This window comes from Strigops habroptila, chromosome 1, assembly GCF_004027225.2.
Source record: "Strigops habroptila isolate Jane chromosome 1, bStrHab1.2.pri, whole genome shotgun sequence".
Lineage (NCBI taxonomy): Eukaryota > Metazoa > Chordata > Aves > Psittaciformes > Psittacidae > Strigops > Strigops habroptila.
The window spans coordinates 62,583,927-62,602,095 of NC_044277.2; the positions used below are offsets into that span (position 1 = coordinate 62,583,927).

General features: G+C 38.8%; 1 protein-coding gene across 1 annotated transcript in view; it reads left to right on the forward strand.

The window, feature by feature from the left end:
• The window catches only part of LOC115602733 (dynein heavy chain 5, axonemal-like), a 155,875-nt gene that overhangs the window by 112,763 nt on the left and 24,943 nt on the right, over positions 1 to 18,169 (forward strand). The window contains exons 66-72 of the mRNA XM_030474161.2: positions 939 to 1,109; positions 1,488 to 1,866; positions 2,983 to 3,254; positions 5,136 to 5,300; positions 9,277 to 9,544; positions 11,888 to 12,009; positions 13,217 to 13,564. Coding sequence (XP_030330021.1) covers positions 939 to 1,109; positions 1,488 to 1,866; positions 2,983 to 3,254; positions 5,136 to 5,300; positions 9,277 to 9,544; positions 11,888 to 12,009; positions 13,217 to 13,564 — 1,725 coding nt within the window. The remainder of the gene's footprint in view (positions 1 to 938; positions 1,110 to 1,487; positions 1,867 to 2,982; positions 3,255 to 5,135; positions 5,301 to 9,276; positions 9,545 to 11,887; positions 12,010 to 13,216; positions 13,565 to 18,169) is intronic.

Here is an 18,169-nt window from a genome sequence, read left to right on the forward strand (position 1 = left end):
TGTTGGGAGCCCCATAACTGAATGCAGTACTCCGAGTGGGGTCTCACGAGACTAGAGTAGAGGAGGAGAATCACCTCCCTCGACCAGGGTAGTGTGCCCTCCTTGCTATCCTAAGGATATTGAAGTCTGCCATTTCATGGTCGCTGCCTCCAAAGCTGCCCTTGAGCTTCACATTCCCCACCAGCCCCTCCCTGTTGGTGATAATAAGGTCCAGCATAGCACTTCTCCTCGTTGGCTCCTCTATCACTTGGAGGTGGAAGTTATCATCAACACGTTCTGAGAACCTCATGGATTGCTTGTGCCCTGCTGTGTGGCCCCTCCAACAGATACTGGGATGGTTGAAGTCTCCCATGAGGACCAGGGCTTGGGGAAATGAGGCTGTTCCTATCTGTCTCTACAGGGCCTCATCTGCTTGGGCGGCCTGTAGCAGACCCCCACTGTAATGTCACCTGTCGCTGCCCTCCCTTTAATCCTGACCCCATACATTCTTGGTCAGCTCCTCTTCCATCCCCAGGCGGACCTCCATGTACTCTAGCTAGTCACTGACATAGTGGGCAACACCCGCTCCTCATCTCCGCTGCCTGTCCTTCCTGAAAAGCTTGTATCCTTCCATTCTAACATTCCAGCCAAAGGAGCCATCCCACCACTTCTCCATGACACCAGCAAGATCATAGCCCTGCAGGCATTTGCATGCCTTTAACTCCTCATGTTTATTCCCCATGCTACATGTGTTTGCATAGAGGCATAAAAGTAAAAAAAAAAAAATAAAAATACAGTATACATGTAAATTACTATAGTATATGGTATTTCTGTATTTTATAGAAAAAGCAGAAAAGCCCCCAATCTATCGTGCATGAAATCACATGTTTTCTGTGTTGTTACAAAGAATCTTTCTTTGAATTAATCTGAAATATTCTAAGGAAAATTTCTGAATACAGGAACTGGAGGCAGAAAAAGTCAAACTGATGGAAGAAGTGACATCTAACAAGAGGAAAATGCAGGAGCTTGAAGATAATTTACTTTTCCGGCTAACCAGTACGGAGGGCTCTTTGGTTGAAGATGAGTCTTTGATAGAAGTCCTAAGAACCACTAAAACAACAGCAGAAGAGGTGAATTTTGTATGCACTGCAGATATTTTTGTAATTGCAGTTCAGAGCCACTATATAACATCTGACTTCTTAGCAAATAAATAGAAGAGACATTATCCTTTTTTTTTTTCCATAAAATGTTGTAAAATTAAACTGTTACTTGGATACTCCTTTATACTCCAGGCATATTTTGCAGGTATAAGTTTGAATCAAATCCTATTGTGCTTGGTGTTTGAACACATGCAGACATAATGTCTGTGGTGAAACACTGACAGAGGGAAGCAAAGCTTGGCTAAAAATACCTTTGTAATCTTAATGAAGACCTTTTCTTTTTGCTTGTGCAGTATAAATCAGAAGTGACACGACTTAATCTTCATGGTCTTTTCCATTAATTTTAAGGTCAGTGAAAAATTAAGCATAGCAGCGGAGACAGAGGTGAAAATCAATACTGCGCGTGAAGAGTATCGTCCTGTTGCTGGTCGTGGTAGCATCCTTTATTTCCTAATTGTGGAAATGAGCTTGGTTAATGTCATGTACCAAACATCCTTACGGCAGTTCCTTGGCATTTTTGATCTGTCAGTGGAAAGATCTCAGAAATCTCAGATCACAGCAAAAAGGGTAGTATACATAATCGAGCACCTCTCCTATGAAGTCTTCAAGTACACAGTTCGAGGGCTGTATGAAAATCACAGATTCCTGTTTACATTGCTTCTGGCACTGAAAATTGATTTGCAGGCCAAGAAAATTTCATACACTGAGTTTGAGACATTGATCAAAGGTAATTTCTCTAAAAAATGTTCCCATTTGTGTATGTCTGTGAACTGCTAAATTCAAATTTTGCAGTGCTTGCACTAGCAATACATTTTATCTAGCAGATCTAATGGTTTATAACTGGTGAATGAGAGCGTATATAGCCCAAGAGGGAATAAAGAAACAAATTTTCCAAAACTAGATCAATATTGATAACATTATCAAAATAATGCTTAGATTAAGGTATTTAACATTACATCGCAAAATGGAAAAAAATGTCCATTGCTTTACAAAGAGTGACCCTATACTTTTCTCCTGTCTACCTCTGTTTTGAGTTGCTCACTGTTTCTGTGAGCTTGGAGACAGTCAGCAAAATCTTTTTTGATGGCTGGTGAGCAGGCATGTGAACGCATGAGCATTCTGTACCACATTCAAGTGTCAGTATAAAAAAAAAAAAAAGAAAAAACAACAAATCTGTTACATGTTGTAAAACATTGCTATATTGCATTGCCTTATGGCACCATGTATGTCACTACTCTGATACAATGACAAAGAATTTTAGTGAAGTTTATAAAATTTGATGGGGGTGTAGACTCCACTGTCTCCAAGGTACAATAAGTACAATCAGGTACCAAGATAAGTACAATCAGATACTTGTCATCCAAATATTTTAGTTTGCTTTGCAAATACCAAATTGATATTCAGCTGTAACTCAGCTGTGTTGGAGGTGCTAATGGGCATGATGCTAGAGTGGTGGTTAAGCTAAGAGGCTCTTGATGAATGCACCATGTTGCCACCTTATTCTCTCCTCTAGATGAAGGGAGATTGGACTAACCATAGGTCCTTTCTACATCTGGTCTGAAGAATTGGGTTTGAGTGTCCTTTTAGGTATGCAAGTTCTATTCCAACTTTACAGATGGTGAAAAAGCAGCACAAAAAATACTGGAGTATCAGCTTTGGGAGGCAATGAGACCAATTCCCCACTGGGTCTTTGTTAAGTGACTCTTCCATGCAAATTCTAGGTTTCCATGTCTGCGTTTACAAAGAATTCTACTTCCTAAATTGCAGAAATAAATATTTTTATTACTTGTTATTTTTCTGTTTAACAATGGTTGTTTTCCTCTATAATGCTTTCCACTTCCAGGAGGTGCGAGTTTGGATCTGAATTCTGTGGAACCAAAACCAAAAAAGTGGATTCTTGACATGACATGGCTCAATCTTGTGCAGTTATCTAGTTTGTACCCTTTTAATCAGCTTCTGGTGCAAGTTATAAGGAATGAGAAGGCTTGGAAAGCTTGGTTTGATGAAGAAGCACCTGAAAAGGCTGTTATTCCTGATGGGTATGACAGCTTACTGGATCAATTCCGTAAACTGCTCCTTGTTCGTAGCTGGTGCCCGGATCATACCGTTGCCCAAGTAAGATATACTTTTGTACAATGGTTATGCCGTGCGGCATATCCTGTAGAACTACTAGTTCCAAAGTTCAGTTCTCCGAATTTGTTTTTATCTTAATATTTGTTGCAGAGTGGTCTGTTTTGAAAAACAGATATTGAAATCCTTATAATAAATATATGTGAAAGAAATATTCATTTAATTGCAATGAATTGGGACATCGCAAACATGAAATAAATTGTGTTTGAGCTGTAAGAATACCATTCTTTTTGTGTGGTGCTTCTGAAGTGGAGTCATGAAACTTGCAGAACAGGTGCATTCTTCCAGTGAATCAGAAGGAATCCCTATTTTTTTTCACAGAAGTGGAAAGAGAACAGGTCACTTTGATGATAGGTGCGCTAAAAGAGCAGATAAAATGTTTACTTAACCTCCATGCTGAGGAAATAATAATTAAGACTGTCTCACTGCAGGTATGGTAAAAGAAACTGCAATAGACTAGCAGTTTCTCCACGGTCTGTGATATTCATATTTTTCCTCTCTAGGTAGTCCTAAAAGAGGTATTGAGCCTACGAGTATACTCTTTTCACTTTTTTGTCTTTAGCTACACTGGAAAGAAGTGATTCTAATTTCCTGCATATCTCAATTTCACATGTTACATGTTGTGATAACATTTGTGTTATATTTAGGGACACAATGTTTTCATGGACCTCTTTTTCAACAAGACCTCCCTCCATCCCTTTTTCTTTTCTTCTCTTTAGCTGGTAAGTAAGAGAGAAGTATGGGAGCTCCATATGCCCGAGTTTAAACAGACAAAAATAATAAAGCTGCTCCTGCTTGTTTATCAGCACTTTTATTGTCTTGCACAAAAGTATCTGAGAAAGAACGTCTCTGAACAGTGGTTTAAAAAACTATAATTACTTTAATTTTTGAGGAAAGAGGGGATCCTTTTTGTTGGTATCTTCTTTGTCTCTTCTTTCCCTGATATGTTTCCCTGCGTGTTACAAAATTTTGTCTCTCTTCACTAGGACAGAAATTACGCTTAATAGTGGATGATTGAGTTATTTTTTTCTGGAATTGGCATCTTTCTCAGTCGACCTTGTTCCTGGGTGTTTCTGTCCATAATACATGCCTCAGAATCTGTGCTAGTAGTTTACACAGTTGGAAAATCATGTCAGTCAAAAAAGCATTTCATACACCTGGATAGCTTTAGAAGTCCTTTTAGAAAATATCTGTGAAAAGAGGACAATAGAAGCATAGAGAAGGTTTGACCTTTAAGGATAAAGTCTGAGCTGTGTTTATGTTTTGTAGAAATAGATATTCAGTGTAAGAGACTTGAATTGGATAACCACTGGACAGGAGAGTTTGTTTGAAGTTCTAACATGTATATGGAAGGCTGTAACTGGGTCAGATGAAAGATCTGTCTAATCTGCTATGCTGTAGAGACAGTGTCAATAATACATGCTTAGAGATGCTGAGAATGGGGCTGGTATAGAGAAACACTTTTGTTTGGCTATCCACCAAGCTTTAGCAGACAGTAATTTAATGACAGTAGCTGAACTGTCCTCAGAGCTGACTGTTGATCTATTCTGCATGGATTTCTTTAGTTCTTTTTAAAAAAACATTTAGCATCCTCTAGCAGCAATGTTCACAGGATGGCTGTTGTGTGAGCAGAATTCTTTTCTTTGTTTGAAGTTTGCTATGTGAGAATTTCAGTGGTTGCCTCCTGTGGACTGTAACTTTTGTTACACCAAAGTTGAAAATGAAAGTTTAGAAAGTTGTTGCCTTCCAATGTAGGTATTGGCAAATTCCACATCAGTGATTAATGCTAAATAATAATAATTAAAAAAAAAAAAAAAATCAGAAATATGTCTTGATGGTAGCTTGTGTTGTGGGTTTTTTTTTCAGGCTCGACACTACATTGCAGAATCTCTTGGGGAGAAATATGCAGAAGGGTTTATTCTTGATATGGAAGCAATGTGGACAGAAAGTGACTGTCGAACACCTTTGACATGCTTTTTATCAGTGGGGTCTGACCCCACAGAAAATATAGAACGTCTTGCAAAATCAAAGGTATCATCCTAAGCTGAGTTTGCTAGAACTGATAAAGACACTTAAAATTATCCTTTGAACTAGAAATGGTATTTCCACATTTTATATAAGCTCAAATTATTATATTTATGTTCATACCAGTGTTCTCTGGAAGTTAATTTTGGACCAGTAGTCAAAATGCGTTTACTGAGGAAATGGAAATGTTACATTCTTGCTTTTCTGAATTGTTTGATTCCAGTGAGCCCTCTGTCTTTATCCAGCAGACTATGATAGTCCATTACTTAGTGAAAGTACTTAGCTATAAGAACAAAACATTACTTACAGTTTACACTGTGTCACATTCACTGTAGGAGCTGACAGTAATGACAGTAAGGAAGATACAGGAAAAAATCATAATTTTTGGTGACAAGAGAAATTAATTTGAAGACCCTACCATTCAATCAGTTCACTTGATGGCATCGTTCAACATTTCTTACAGCACAGCATCACTTTAAAGCATTCTGTGCTTTATGTTTTATGGTTCACAATGTAGATGCAAGTATAATTTTCTGAAGAAGAAGTTATTCACAGTAGATCTCCATGAATTTTACTCCCTGTTAGAATGCATCTTCATTTAGAGGAGCAGGATTTTGGTATCCGCTAAGTAAGACCTACTTGCAAAAGGGGGGAGCACCCACAAATCTCTAGCTTCTGAATTAGAAAGTTTAGATGCTCGTTCACTTTGAAAATCAAGACTCTCATTTTATTTGTCTGACTGTGATAAAGAATGCTTAAATTATGATTAACTTTTACTTGTGTGTTTAAACTTAAGATCTTAAGTCTGAAGTTGATGTGATTCTTGTCCCCAAAAACTGTGCAGCCAGATCACCAACCAATATAAAGACATAGGGAGAGAGAAGGACGGTGGTTGGTTGAGCAGGATTTTTAGGTTTATTAGAAGCAATGCATTGGAAGAAGAATTTCATTCCTATTCACAAAATATTCTATTGCCTTTTCCTAAGATATGAGAGATATTTTGATTTCGTAAAAGATTTGAAATTAACAGCAAAAATATTCGTAGGTTAGAAATGGGAAGTCTTTTTAATCTCTTTCCAAGTCCAAGCAAACACATTAGGTGGCTGTGATTGGATTCCTGTTTTCATGGCCTATGGTATGAATACAAATGGAGTGTCAGCTTTGTGATGATGATTCTTCAACATAATGTATCCTGTGAAGTGGCCTCCTAGATAGGTACTTACCCTGTCTCCAGTAGGAGTTAGTCTTTGTAATCAATAAACAGGGAGAGTGGCTCTTTTTGAAAGCAGTTCATAACTACATGATTGAAACTTATCTCTGTCTTGCATCGAGGAGTTGAGTGTTTCTATCCCGTCGGCGATGTAAGGACACTAACGTCCTGATAAAGTAACTTGAAGTCAGCTGGTCACTTAGAGTCACGCATGCAAGGAGTGGAACAAAATGCTCTCCCATTCTGCAAATCTTAATTAAGACCTTAGCCTATCTGTGGAAGTGCTGGTAGGCAGAAGGTGCTCTACAATTGTGACTGTTAAAAGAGAACAGTTTTTGCTGTCATTCTCAAAGTATATTGTAGTGGGAAGTTTTATTTGTTTTCATGCTTAAAGGAAACATGTATAGAATAATGGAAGGCGAGTTTGCAAACAAGCTGAAGGGATTGTCTTGTTTGTTCACAAATGGTTTATGAACAAGGCAATGTCAGCTAGGCTGTCAGAACCTGAAGTTGAACTTCAACTTCACCTGTAAATGTAAAGTGTAATGTTTAACTGTAAAGCTCTTCTCTGATATCTTGAAGTAAAGATCTTGCCACACAGCATAGAGAAATCTTTCTAATTTACAAAACCCATCCAGATTCTGCAAATCAAACCTCAAAAAAAGATCTTTCTTAAAGTAAAAATGTATATTAACGTTTTGGGACTGAAGGAGCACTTTAGTAGTTCTCTAGCTACTAGAGTATCTAGAAATGTATCTAGAAATAATTTACAGTTTTCAGAAACATTTGCAGGAGGGCTTTGTGTTTATTTTGCTAGCTTGTCAAAAAGTTGTCCTTAGTTCCTGTCTATATCTGGCCTTTCTCTGCTTTTCTCCAGAATAAACCTTTGCCTTAACAGATTAGCTGCACCAAGGATCTTACCTTGGTATACGTATGATTCTGTACCCAAAATATCTTATTTATTGTTGGTTTGGTTTTTTGGTTGGTTCATTGGTTGGGGTTTTTTCCTTCTGAGTGATAGAAAACTTCCAAAAGACATGCTGGGCCTATTTTTCAGCGATTTCCTTTTTACAGGCATGATTTATAGTCTTAAAATGGATTGTCAGTACTGATGGTACCTCTAAGTATGATATTAACATTATAAATTAATTATCTACAGTTGGAAATGTTTAAATTTGTAACCAGAGTTTATTTTTCAGTCTAAAATTTAGTTGTTCAGGTGGCCTCCTCCAGGATAAATGGAAACAGTATCTGTGGCTACCAAGCTATATAACCTTATTTATAGACCAAGCAAGCTCTATCTTAGAACTAGTTGGATTTCTGCCCCCTTTACTTTCACGTGAAGGAGTGAAAATGTAACTTTCTGAATTAAAATGAAGTTCATTATGCCTAACACTTTGACTTCATTAAAAACAGATATTTTTGTTATTGTAGAGATAGTTTCTTCTTTCAGGGAATGATGCACAGAACCTTCAACAGAACTGTAAGGGCTACTGTAGTGACTAAAATGATAGTATTTTCATCTTGATAGTAATGGGTTAAGATGACAGATATATTGGTATGACTCACTACTGAGAGAAACATTCTGTATGCAGGCATTTTGATAGAGTTCTTTAGAAGGAGTAAAATGAGGACAATCCATACTGAAAAATATTTTTTCCTTGTCTTGATGTTTCTAGAACCTTTAATGATTGTGCATTTGAGAGGTAACATTGCTGAGAAGAGCAAATTATGAACAGATGCTTTGTTAGAGAATAATGTACCAGCTGAATATTTATGTACTCTGAAGGGGTAGTCATAGTCTTTGACTTATGGGAGTACTAGCTGTACTCAGACACATCTTAGAAAAGATACAGTTTTTGTTCCTCCAGCACATAGCCAACTTCACAGGCTATTTAGCTTTGCTTCTTTTAGCTGCAATTTCAGGTTTTAGTGACCTGAGAGCAGGATTTAACCACTTTCTTATATTTGGCATTGTCTTCTCCTTAACTCTTTTGCCAGGATTTAGAGGATTATATACAGCAGCTGTATTTATACAATTCAGCAAAGTCAGGTCAGGGCCTGTTCTTTGACCCTAAGGCCAAATGACCCAGCATAGCTTGTGTCCATTTTCTTTTTCTCCTGCAAAAGTAGGGCAGCCTCATCCGCTTCTTATTCATTTCACAGTGAAAGAGTCCCAGTAGCAGGAAAACTTAAGATTAACCTTGTAGCTCTCAGCCAGCTGAAGATAGGCTCAGATTGAGAAGTTTTTATGCAGCTCATCGCTAACAGCATGAGGGATACTCAGCTGTAGGTCTTGGTCACGAAACTGTCCATGAGACTAAGTCTTTTCATCAATTCCCTTGCCCTCAACATGTATGTAGAAAATATACTCAACTGGGTTTAGTAATTCTGGTAGGAGTCAGGCAGCCAACCTAAGCCAGGGGACCACTTAACAAGAACAACGGTAGTAAGAACAATAAGTAAGAGGGGATCTGCCTGCACATTGCTTCATTACTTACTGTCTGGTCTGATCACAACCTAGTCAGCTTATCTTTTTCAGATCCCCTTGTGAGAGCTTGTATCATCTCATGTTTTTCTGAACAACTGTCTGTCTTATCACATGGGCTCTGGAGGGAAGACTCCATAAATTTCCAGAATTCTAGTATTTGCATGTAAGAGCTCTTCTGAATCCACAAAACTTAACAGCTAGAAAACTAGCTAGAGCTAGCAGATCACCATCATAATTCTAAAGAACTATACATAAAATAAACTTTCTTTTTTTCCTTCCAGAACATTCCCTGTCATGCCATTTCAATGGGTCAGGGCCAGGAAGTCCATGCAAGGCGCCTGTTAAATCAGTGCATGCAAGATGGAGGATGGCTCCTTCTACAGAATTGCCACCTTGGCTTGGAGTTTCTTAGTGAATTAATGGACACCATTACAACAACAGAAACTATGAATGAACATTTCAGGACCTGGATCACTACAGAGGCTCACCCAGAGTTTCCTATTAATCTTTTACAGTCCTCTATCAAATATACTAATGAACCCCCTCAAGGTAGGAAAACATTCTAGTTTAGGGGCTTGCTCCCCTCTCACACCCATCTTCCCTCCCATCACCATTCTCTGTTGTTTCATTAGCTAAATACAGCACTGTCTAAACCAGTCTTGTGCTGTGTAAAGCATGACTCTTTTGGGGAGAAAACTGATGTTCATTTTTGTAGCAGAAATTGATAGTGATTTTGTTGTTTGCGTAGAACCTGTGGAGAATGACAGGTCAAAGGTGCTTTCTTAAGCTTAGTACACTCCATCGCTCTCTTCTTTCTGTCCTGTTGACCTCACCCAAGGATGCAGAGGGGGACCAATCCTGTGCTCTACTGGGTAAGGAAAAGGAAGGACACTCTGAACACCCAACCCCAACCTCCCAAGCTGCAGTATATAGCTGCAGCTGTTGCTTCTTTAATGTCATCTGGCATTGCTGACTGGAGACTGACCCCACATCCTTGTAATTGTCCTTCAGGTGTTTGTGAGCTGTTACTGAATCACCCCTTAGCCTCTGTCACAGGCAAGACAGTTAATAACAACCCATAGTGGATCTGAATACTGGGGTTTACTTAAGAACTGATGAGACCAGGGGTTTTATGGTACCTGTTTATTTTACAGGCTCACACTCTGATGCTCCCAGACTCCTGTATTGCATTCATTTCATCTTGACTTCCCTTCCCATTGGAGAGATCACTGCTGGTCCAGAAGGGTTGGGCAGAAAGTCATGTTGGTTTCGTGCTGTGCAACTACTTGCAGCTACCAGTCTTGTACATTATTGGCCTAGGTCCCTGGGCATCCCCTGGCATTTGCCTCCTTGCATCTCCCCTATTTCGAGGATCTTTCCCCACTTCAACTCTTACACTTTAATACTTTAACTCCCTGATCATTAACTGTGTAATGCATTAACTTGCCCTTCATTTATATGTATATATTGCCACTGATTTCAGCTAATGAAGTCAGTAGGAACAGAGAATTTTTACCCAAGGTCATATTTAATGCTTAAGTCATTTAAACCTCTTATTTCAGTATTCATCTTCTTTTGAACGTTAGTATTATGCCTACAAAATGTCTCATCTTGTGAAAGACATCCTGTTTCAAGTGTATATACTCCATTTTCAAGAGCAGTTAGTCAGTCTGCTGTTAAAAATGTCTTCTTTCTCTTCTCCTTCCTGCTTTTTAATTCAGTGCTCAGCAGCTTTTTATTGTACTGTGACCCCTCCTTATCATTGAAATGATAACACCCTATAACTCCAAGAGGGTGTTTTAGAAGTCATGTTAAAGCCAATTTACAACTTGCATTTGGTAATAGAAATATGCTCAGTGTAACAGTCTATGTCGGGATGAAATATAAAGAGTTTTAGTTTTCTGATACTGTCCTGCCACATTGGTAGCAAATGTGATGAGGCACTTTTGTTTGGTTACTTTGTCTAGATTTTGAAACTCTCTTACGATACCCTTATAATATTTTGAAAAGCTGTTTGTTTGAATATTGTTGTTCTGCAGGATCTTTGTGAAGTAGGAAAGAAGCAAAGGGGCTTTTATTGTGTAATAGGAAGTATGATGTCTTGGACAATCTCTTCACTGCACTTGAAATCTGTTTTTTTAGACTTGTGTTAAGCTGATTAGATGAAAAATATCCTAAGAGGGACCTGGTGTCAGTAACTCATGCTCAGTGTTGTCCACCAAAGGCAGACGATGCTTTGGTAGCGCTGCCTGAAAACATCTGGGAATAGTGGGGCTTATGTATTCTATGGAAGCTGAGATTGTATCAGTATATCTGCCTAAATCTGTTCCTGGGGTATGAAATGCCAGTGCTAAAACAAATCTCCACATTAGTATTTCCACTATGAATTTAGGTTCTCATCTCTTCAGGTTGGTGCCTGTATGCCAGTTTGAGAAGGTGCAGTTTGAAACTTTTATAGGAATGAAATCTAAATAAAATTGTCTTTGGTAGATGTAAAATCTCATTTTATATTTAAATATTGAAACACAGATTCTTGGCTATTCAGTGCTATATTTCATATGATGTTAGGTGTCTTTTTGATTGCCATATAGGTGTTGAATAGTTATGTTTATATTTTAGTCGTTATTGGTTACATTTGGAATATGATTACATAACTGTAATTCCTTCCAGGCTCATGAACTTCATTTGGTGTGTCATCTACCTGAAACAAAATGTAACTGAACTTTACCTGCTGTGACCAGGTGAACAGATAATTGATTCAAAGAGATTATTTGAAACTATAAACAAGATGATACTGTAACTTGGAATAGAGAAATCTACTTAACAGAAGTTGGATTTATGGGTTCCATACATTTTTTTCTCATACGTTACATTTTTATACTTACTTTCTAGGTGTGAAAGCTGGCTTAAAACGGACGTACTCAGCTGTTACTCAGGATCACCTAGAAGTGAGCAACATGCCACAGTGGAAACCATTGCTATATGCTGTAGCATTTCTTCACACAACTGTTCAGGTTTAAAAATACATTTCTTCTGTCATAAAGCCATGTGTCATTTATTAATGCACCATGTTATTAAATCATGTTTAAATGGAAATCCTGTGTTAATAAAGAAATGCAAATAAAATAAGAAAGAAAACAACACAGCTCTATTACTACAACTGTCTTAGAACTCTCCTCATGTTGGTCTTGTACCTCCAACAGGGATGGTATTTCAGAGGGAAGAAGACAGTCAACAATTAGTGTGCTGTTCTGCTAAAGTCTTTGGACATGGCTGTGTGATCTCTCTTTCAACTAACTGTTTTTTTCCTAATATTTTAAATCATAAAAGCACATTAAAGAAATGTACAGCTTGGGTTAGAAAACCATAGTGTTAAAAGTGCTGCTTTCACCATGAGAAGGGCTAAGAGAGTGAATATAAATCCTTCCTGCACTGAAACTTGCAGGAGGAAATGAAGGTGAAAGATGATTTTGGGTTTTGCCTTTCAGGATTTCCATTAAAAATAGTGATTTATGGATTAACCACAACTTTTCAACATTCTATTGATAGATTTTGCAATATACTTAGTTTATATTTGGTGCCTAGTAAATTTATCTCTGTGGCATCCATGCACTGATACACTGTGGTCCAATGGAAGCCTGTGGTATGCTTGTCTTTGGCCCATCACTTCTTTCCTGGTGGAGATGAAGAATGTTTAAATACCAGATATTACGCTAACAACCACATACTGCCAGCTGCATCTGTAAGTGATACAGAAGCAGCTTTTTCTACTTGCACATGCACCATGCAGAGACATCAGTGGTATGAATATGCCTATTTCACAGGAGGACCACAGTCAATGGTCATGGCTGATGAGTTTGGACATCCTTTCCTAAAACAGGAGCTTCATTTTTTTAATTAAAAAACTATAGTTCTAGACTCAGATTGGCTGCACTTAAAAAAGAGAATTTATTCTTTGTGAAGATGTTAATATTCCTATTATTTGTTCTTATCTCTTCACTGATGGTGATAAATGAAGAGAGATTTAACTACTAGATAATTAATCAAGCATTTGGCCTTGTGTGTTTTAAGAGAAGAATCTTTTTTTTTTTTGAGATTGGTAAAATACCGTCTCAGCTGGCCTACTGCATTTTTAGCCTATTTATTTCATGTATTATTCCTCACTTAATGTTTTCTTCACGATTACTACCAAATAGCCTTTCACCTTTATCTGTTTTACAGGAAAGACGAAAGTTTGGTCCATTGGGCTGGAATATTCCTTATGAGTTTAATCAGGCAGACTTTGCAGCCAGCGTGCAATTTGTTCAGAATCATTTGGATGACATGGACATTAAGCGTGGGGTGAACTGGAGCTGTGTTCGCTATATGCTTGGAGAAGTGCAGTATGGTGGCCGTGTAACTGATGACCTTGACAAAGCACTGCTGAATACATACGCAAGAGTGTGGTTTGGAGAGCATATGTTTACCGAAAATTTTTGTTTCTACAAAGATTATGTTATTCCAAAAGGGAAAACAGTTGAAGACTATCTCCAGTACATAGAGCAATTGCCAGTGACTGATACACCTGAGGTAAAATATTTCAATATATTAAAGGGATTTTTTGTTAGATAAAGGATTTAATCAGGTATATTTTCCAGCATCATGAATGTATAAGTCAAGATTAGCAGGCAGACCATTATAGTGGGTATCTAGTGTAGATCTGCTGAGCAGGAAGAAGTAGATGACATCTTCTTCAAAGAATTGGAAGAAGTCTCGCATTCACAGGCCCTGGTCCTCAGGGAAGACTTTAAAGACGCTAGTTTTCTGCTGGAAGGGTGATACAGCAGGGTTTAAGCAATCTAGGAGATTTCTTGAGTGCATTCATGACAACTTCCTGGCACAGGTAACTGAGGAGCCCACAAAGAAAGGCACTTGGCTGGACCTGGTACTCATGAGCAAGGAAGAACTGGTCAGGAATGTGAAATCACTGACTGCAGCGATCAGTGGTGGAGTTCAGGATCCTATGAGGAGGGAGTAGGGTAAAATTAGGACCACAGCCCTGTATTTCAGGAAAGTGTACTTGAACCTCATCAGAGATTTCTTCCAGGCCTGGAAGAATCCCATTGGTTATTGCCCTGGAGAGAAGAGGGGTCAGGAGAACTGGTGTATATTCAGGGATCACCTCCTCCAGGTTTAAGGAAGATCCATCTCAACAATTAGAAAATCAAAGGCAGCCGGAGGCCCAAATGGAAGAACAAGAAGCTCCCAACTGAATTCAGATGTAAAAAAGAAGATACAAGATGTAGAACCAGGGGCAGGTAACCCAGCAAGAGTTTAGAGCTACTGTCCAATCTTGCAGAGATAGGGTTAGGAAAGCCAAGGCCAAAGTGGAGTTGAATTTGTCAAGGATTTCACAAGTATGTAAACTGCAAAAAGATGACTTAGGAAAATATGGGCTTATTGCTGAATGGGTTAGGAGAACTAGTGAGAAATTACATGGAAAAGACTCAATGATTTCTTTGCCTTAGTATTTACGAGTAAAACTGGCCTCCAGGAATCCAAGGCCCCTTAGACAAAAAGTCTAGAACAAAGAACTTATCTCTAGTAGAAGTGGACCAGGTTAGGGAGCATTTAAACAAACTGAACATATGTAAGTTCATGGTACTTGATGAGTGGCACCTGTGACTGCTGAGGGAGCTGGCTGATATTATTGTCAAGTCACTCCCGATTACCTTTAAAAGGTCATGGTGATTGTAAGAGGTTCCTGAAGAATGGAAATATCACTCCAGTCTTCAAGAAAGGAAGAAGGAAGATCTGGAGATCTACAGGCTAGTCAGCCTCACCTCAGTCACTGAGGAGGTGCTGGAGAAAATCCTTGTGCAAAGCATTTCCAAACAGGTGAAGGACAAGCAGGTGATTGAGAGTAGCCAGCATGGATTTGTGAAGGAGAAATTATGCTTAACCAAACTGTCAGCTTTCTGCAATAAGGTGACCAGCTTGGTGGGTGAGTGAAGAGCAGTGAATGCTTTTCACCTCAGCTTTACTAAGTCCTCTGACACCAACTCCCATAACAACTTCATAGTCAAGCTGACAATGTATGGATTAGATAAGTGCCATATGACACATATCTGTCATATGAGGAAAGGCTGAGAGAACTTGGGCTCTTTAGCCTGGAGAAGAAGAGGCTCAGACAGGATCTTATAAATGTGTATAAATACCTGTTGGGAAGGTGTAAAGATGGAGCCAGTGTCTTTTCAATGGTACCCAGTGAAAGGATAAGAGGCACTGGGCGTAAATTAAACAACAGGAAATTCCATCTGGCATCAAGAAAACACTTTTTTACAGTGAAGGTGGTCAAGCACTAGAAGAGGTTTCCTGGAGAGGTTGTGGAGTCTCAATCTTTGTAGGTATTAAAATCCCAACTGGACACTGTGCTGGACAGCCTGGTTGAGTGGGTCATTTGAATTAGGCAGCCCTCAGAAGTCCCTTCCAAACTAAACTATTTCATGATTTTGCAAATATGTGTGGGATTGATCAGACAAGAACTGAGAAATAATGAAAATAAAAAATCCATATGGTCTCATTTTGCAAGTTATAGTTGGGAGATTATTCCATTTTGACAACAGGAAGAACTGAGTATTGCCATGAATTGATGGGGTGGAGTGCAGGGCAACCCATGGCAATCTGTGTGTATACTGCAACATTAATTGGAGGACTGCAACTTTCTGGTCCCGCTAGTACAGGCACACATGATGAAGTTAGTTAAAGTTGAAACAGAAGCGAATGCTCTGGATTTCTCTCTCATTGCTATTAAGTTGATAAATGCCTTTGGCAGTAAGTTCTATTAAAATTAAATAGACAGGACTGAACAGAAAAAAAAAAAGGGTTTCTGTTACTAGTAATGTGCTGGCTGAGAGGGTAAGAAGATTCCAAGGTCATAAAATAAACTTGAAAAGTTTTGCATCTCTGAAGGTAGTGAAAGCAGAACTCAAGGGTATTTGCTGGCAACAATGCACTTTTTCCAAGTGAGGGTAAATGCAGCCAACGTAAGATTGGTTTCTATCAGTGTATGATCCTTGACTCAATCAGATTTCAGGTGGATCTGCTTTTCTAGCACTTGGGAACCTATCTCACAGTGCTGCAATGCCTTTTTAAAGTATTTTGATGCCTGTAAAAAATCGGTATGTATGGTTTGATTCAGGGGAATTTTACCTTTGACTTTTATGTAAATAGGCTGAAGTCCAGGAATGCATACATCTATTTCTCCTTCACATTTTCACAGGATAGGAAGAAAGCTAAGACTTTCTTGTGTCATTCCAAAACCTGTCAGAATTACTCATGGAAACCTTTAACCTTTTAATCTCCCAGCCTTCTTTGTTCCACAAAGGATATTGGGCTAGTCAAAACAGTGTATCTTTGTTCCCTCTTTTGTCCATTTTTGGTTAAGGAAGAAGGACTGAATAAGTCTGATTGCTGTATCCTTGCTTTTTTGATGAGATTTCAACCTTTGATCAGAATAATCACCGAGTTCTGAAGCGGGCTATTGAACTCACTGCATTGGGTTCATGTGGCAAGGTTTTGGTAGCGGGGCTACAGGAGTGGCTTCTGTGAGAAGCTGCCAGAAGCTTCCCCTGTGTTTAATAGAGCCAATGCCAGCTGGGTCCAAGATGGACCAGCCACTGGCCTACACGAAGCCCATCAGTGATGGTGGTAGTGACTGACTCTGGGTTAACATGGTTGAAAAGGGAAGAAACCCACCTGTGCAGCAGCAATTGCAGCCGGAGAGAGGAGTAAGAACATGTGTGAGAGGAACAGCCCTGCAGACACGCAGGTCAGTGCAGAAGGAGGGGAGGAGGTGCTCCAGGCGCCAGAGCACAGATTCCCCTGCAGCCCGTGGTGCACCTGCATCCAGCCAGGATCAACCCACTACACTCAGCAATCCCTCCAAAAGTTACTTTGATTTCAGAGTGGTATGGAGCTTTAGCAAGTGGTTTTGAAGATTTATCAGGCTAGAAAAAAAAATCTGAAAGGCAGAATCTAACATCCTCTTTTTAATCAAAATTCCCAGGGATTTTGGATCAAAAAGAATGAGAGATTTGATTCTTCATTAATATACAGGACATCCAGGACACTGGTCCACTCGCTGCTTTACTACTCTGGGTTCTTTGTTCTTATTCCTTCATACGTAGCTTGCATAAAAACATAAAACCGGAGTTGTGTCCCATGTAACATCCCTGTCTTTGGTAATATTATCCCAGTTTTGAAGTTAGCCCTTGGACTAGCACTGCAATTCACATTCACAATAGCAGACATTTTTCATGTTTCTAATTTGGGCTATAGCATTGCCATGAAATCTGCTAGAGCAAAACCAAGCTAACTCTTATTGTGCAAGAGCAAAAGCAGAAAAAAGTGTATCATCTTCAAATGTGTATTTAATTCCATATATAATATGGGAGTCTAATAAAGTGCATTGATATTTTCACTTTTTACAGCTCTAAATATTCGGGTTCAGTAAACCACTATGTGTAAAACATGTTAAATCTTACTTGGAATCTAATTCCACGCTAGTTGTAGTAACACCTCTCACACCATGTTAGGCCTGTACTGTGTTCTCTGTGCTGTTGTGTAAGGGTCAGATCCACAACTACTGTAAATCAGTGCAGCTTTGCTGGCTTTGACACAAGTACAGCCACATATATCCCTTGTCTCTGAGTTTCTAGATTTGCAAGCGTAACAGTATTACATATGGCCCTTTTTATTCTGTCCTCAGAGTACATAAATATCGGTCACTACAAGTGTCTCCTTGTAATATACCAATTCTAATGTAAAATATGAAAACTGTGAAACAGCAGATTGCTTGCGTTTAGTACTCAGTTTGAGGGCAAGCCTTCCTCATTGTCAGATCAGTGGTTCAAAGTGTATAAGAGATAGTTGATAGCTGTAATTAAATGAGGGCTTTTGAAATAAGTCACAGTACAATTCCTCCCGGAGAAGAGTTGCAGTTGTCAACCTGACAATTATAGACTTACTGATATTTCAGTGGAACTTTGTGAGAAAGCTATTATTATTCAGACAAAGGGCAGCTTTGCAGTAATTCTGTGTTAGCTGTATCTTAATAAAACAATTCAATTTCAGAAGAAGGGGAAGTAAGGAAAAGTAAGGGAGACTTAAACCAAAAATAGCTAAACCATAAAA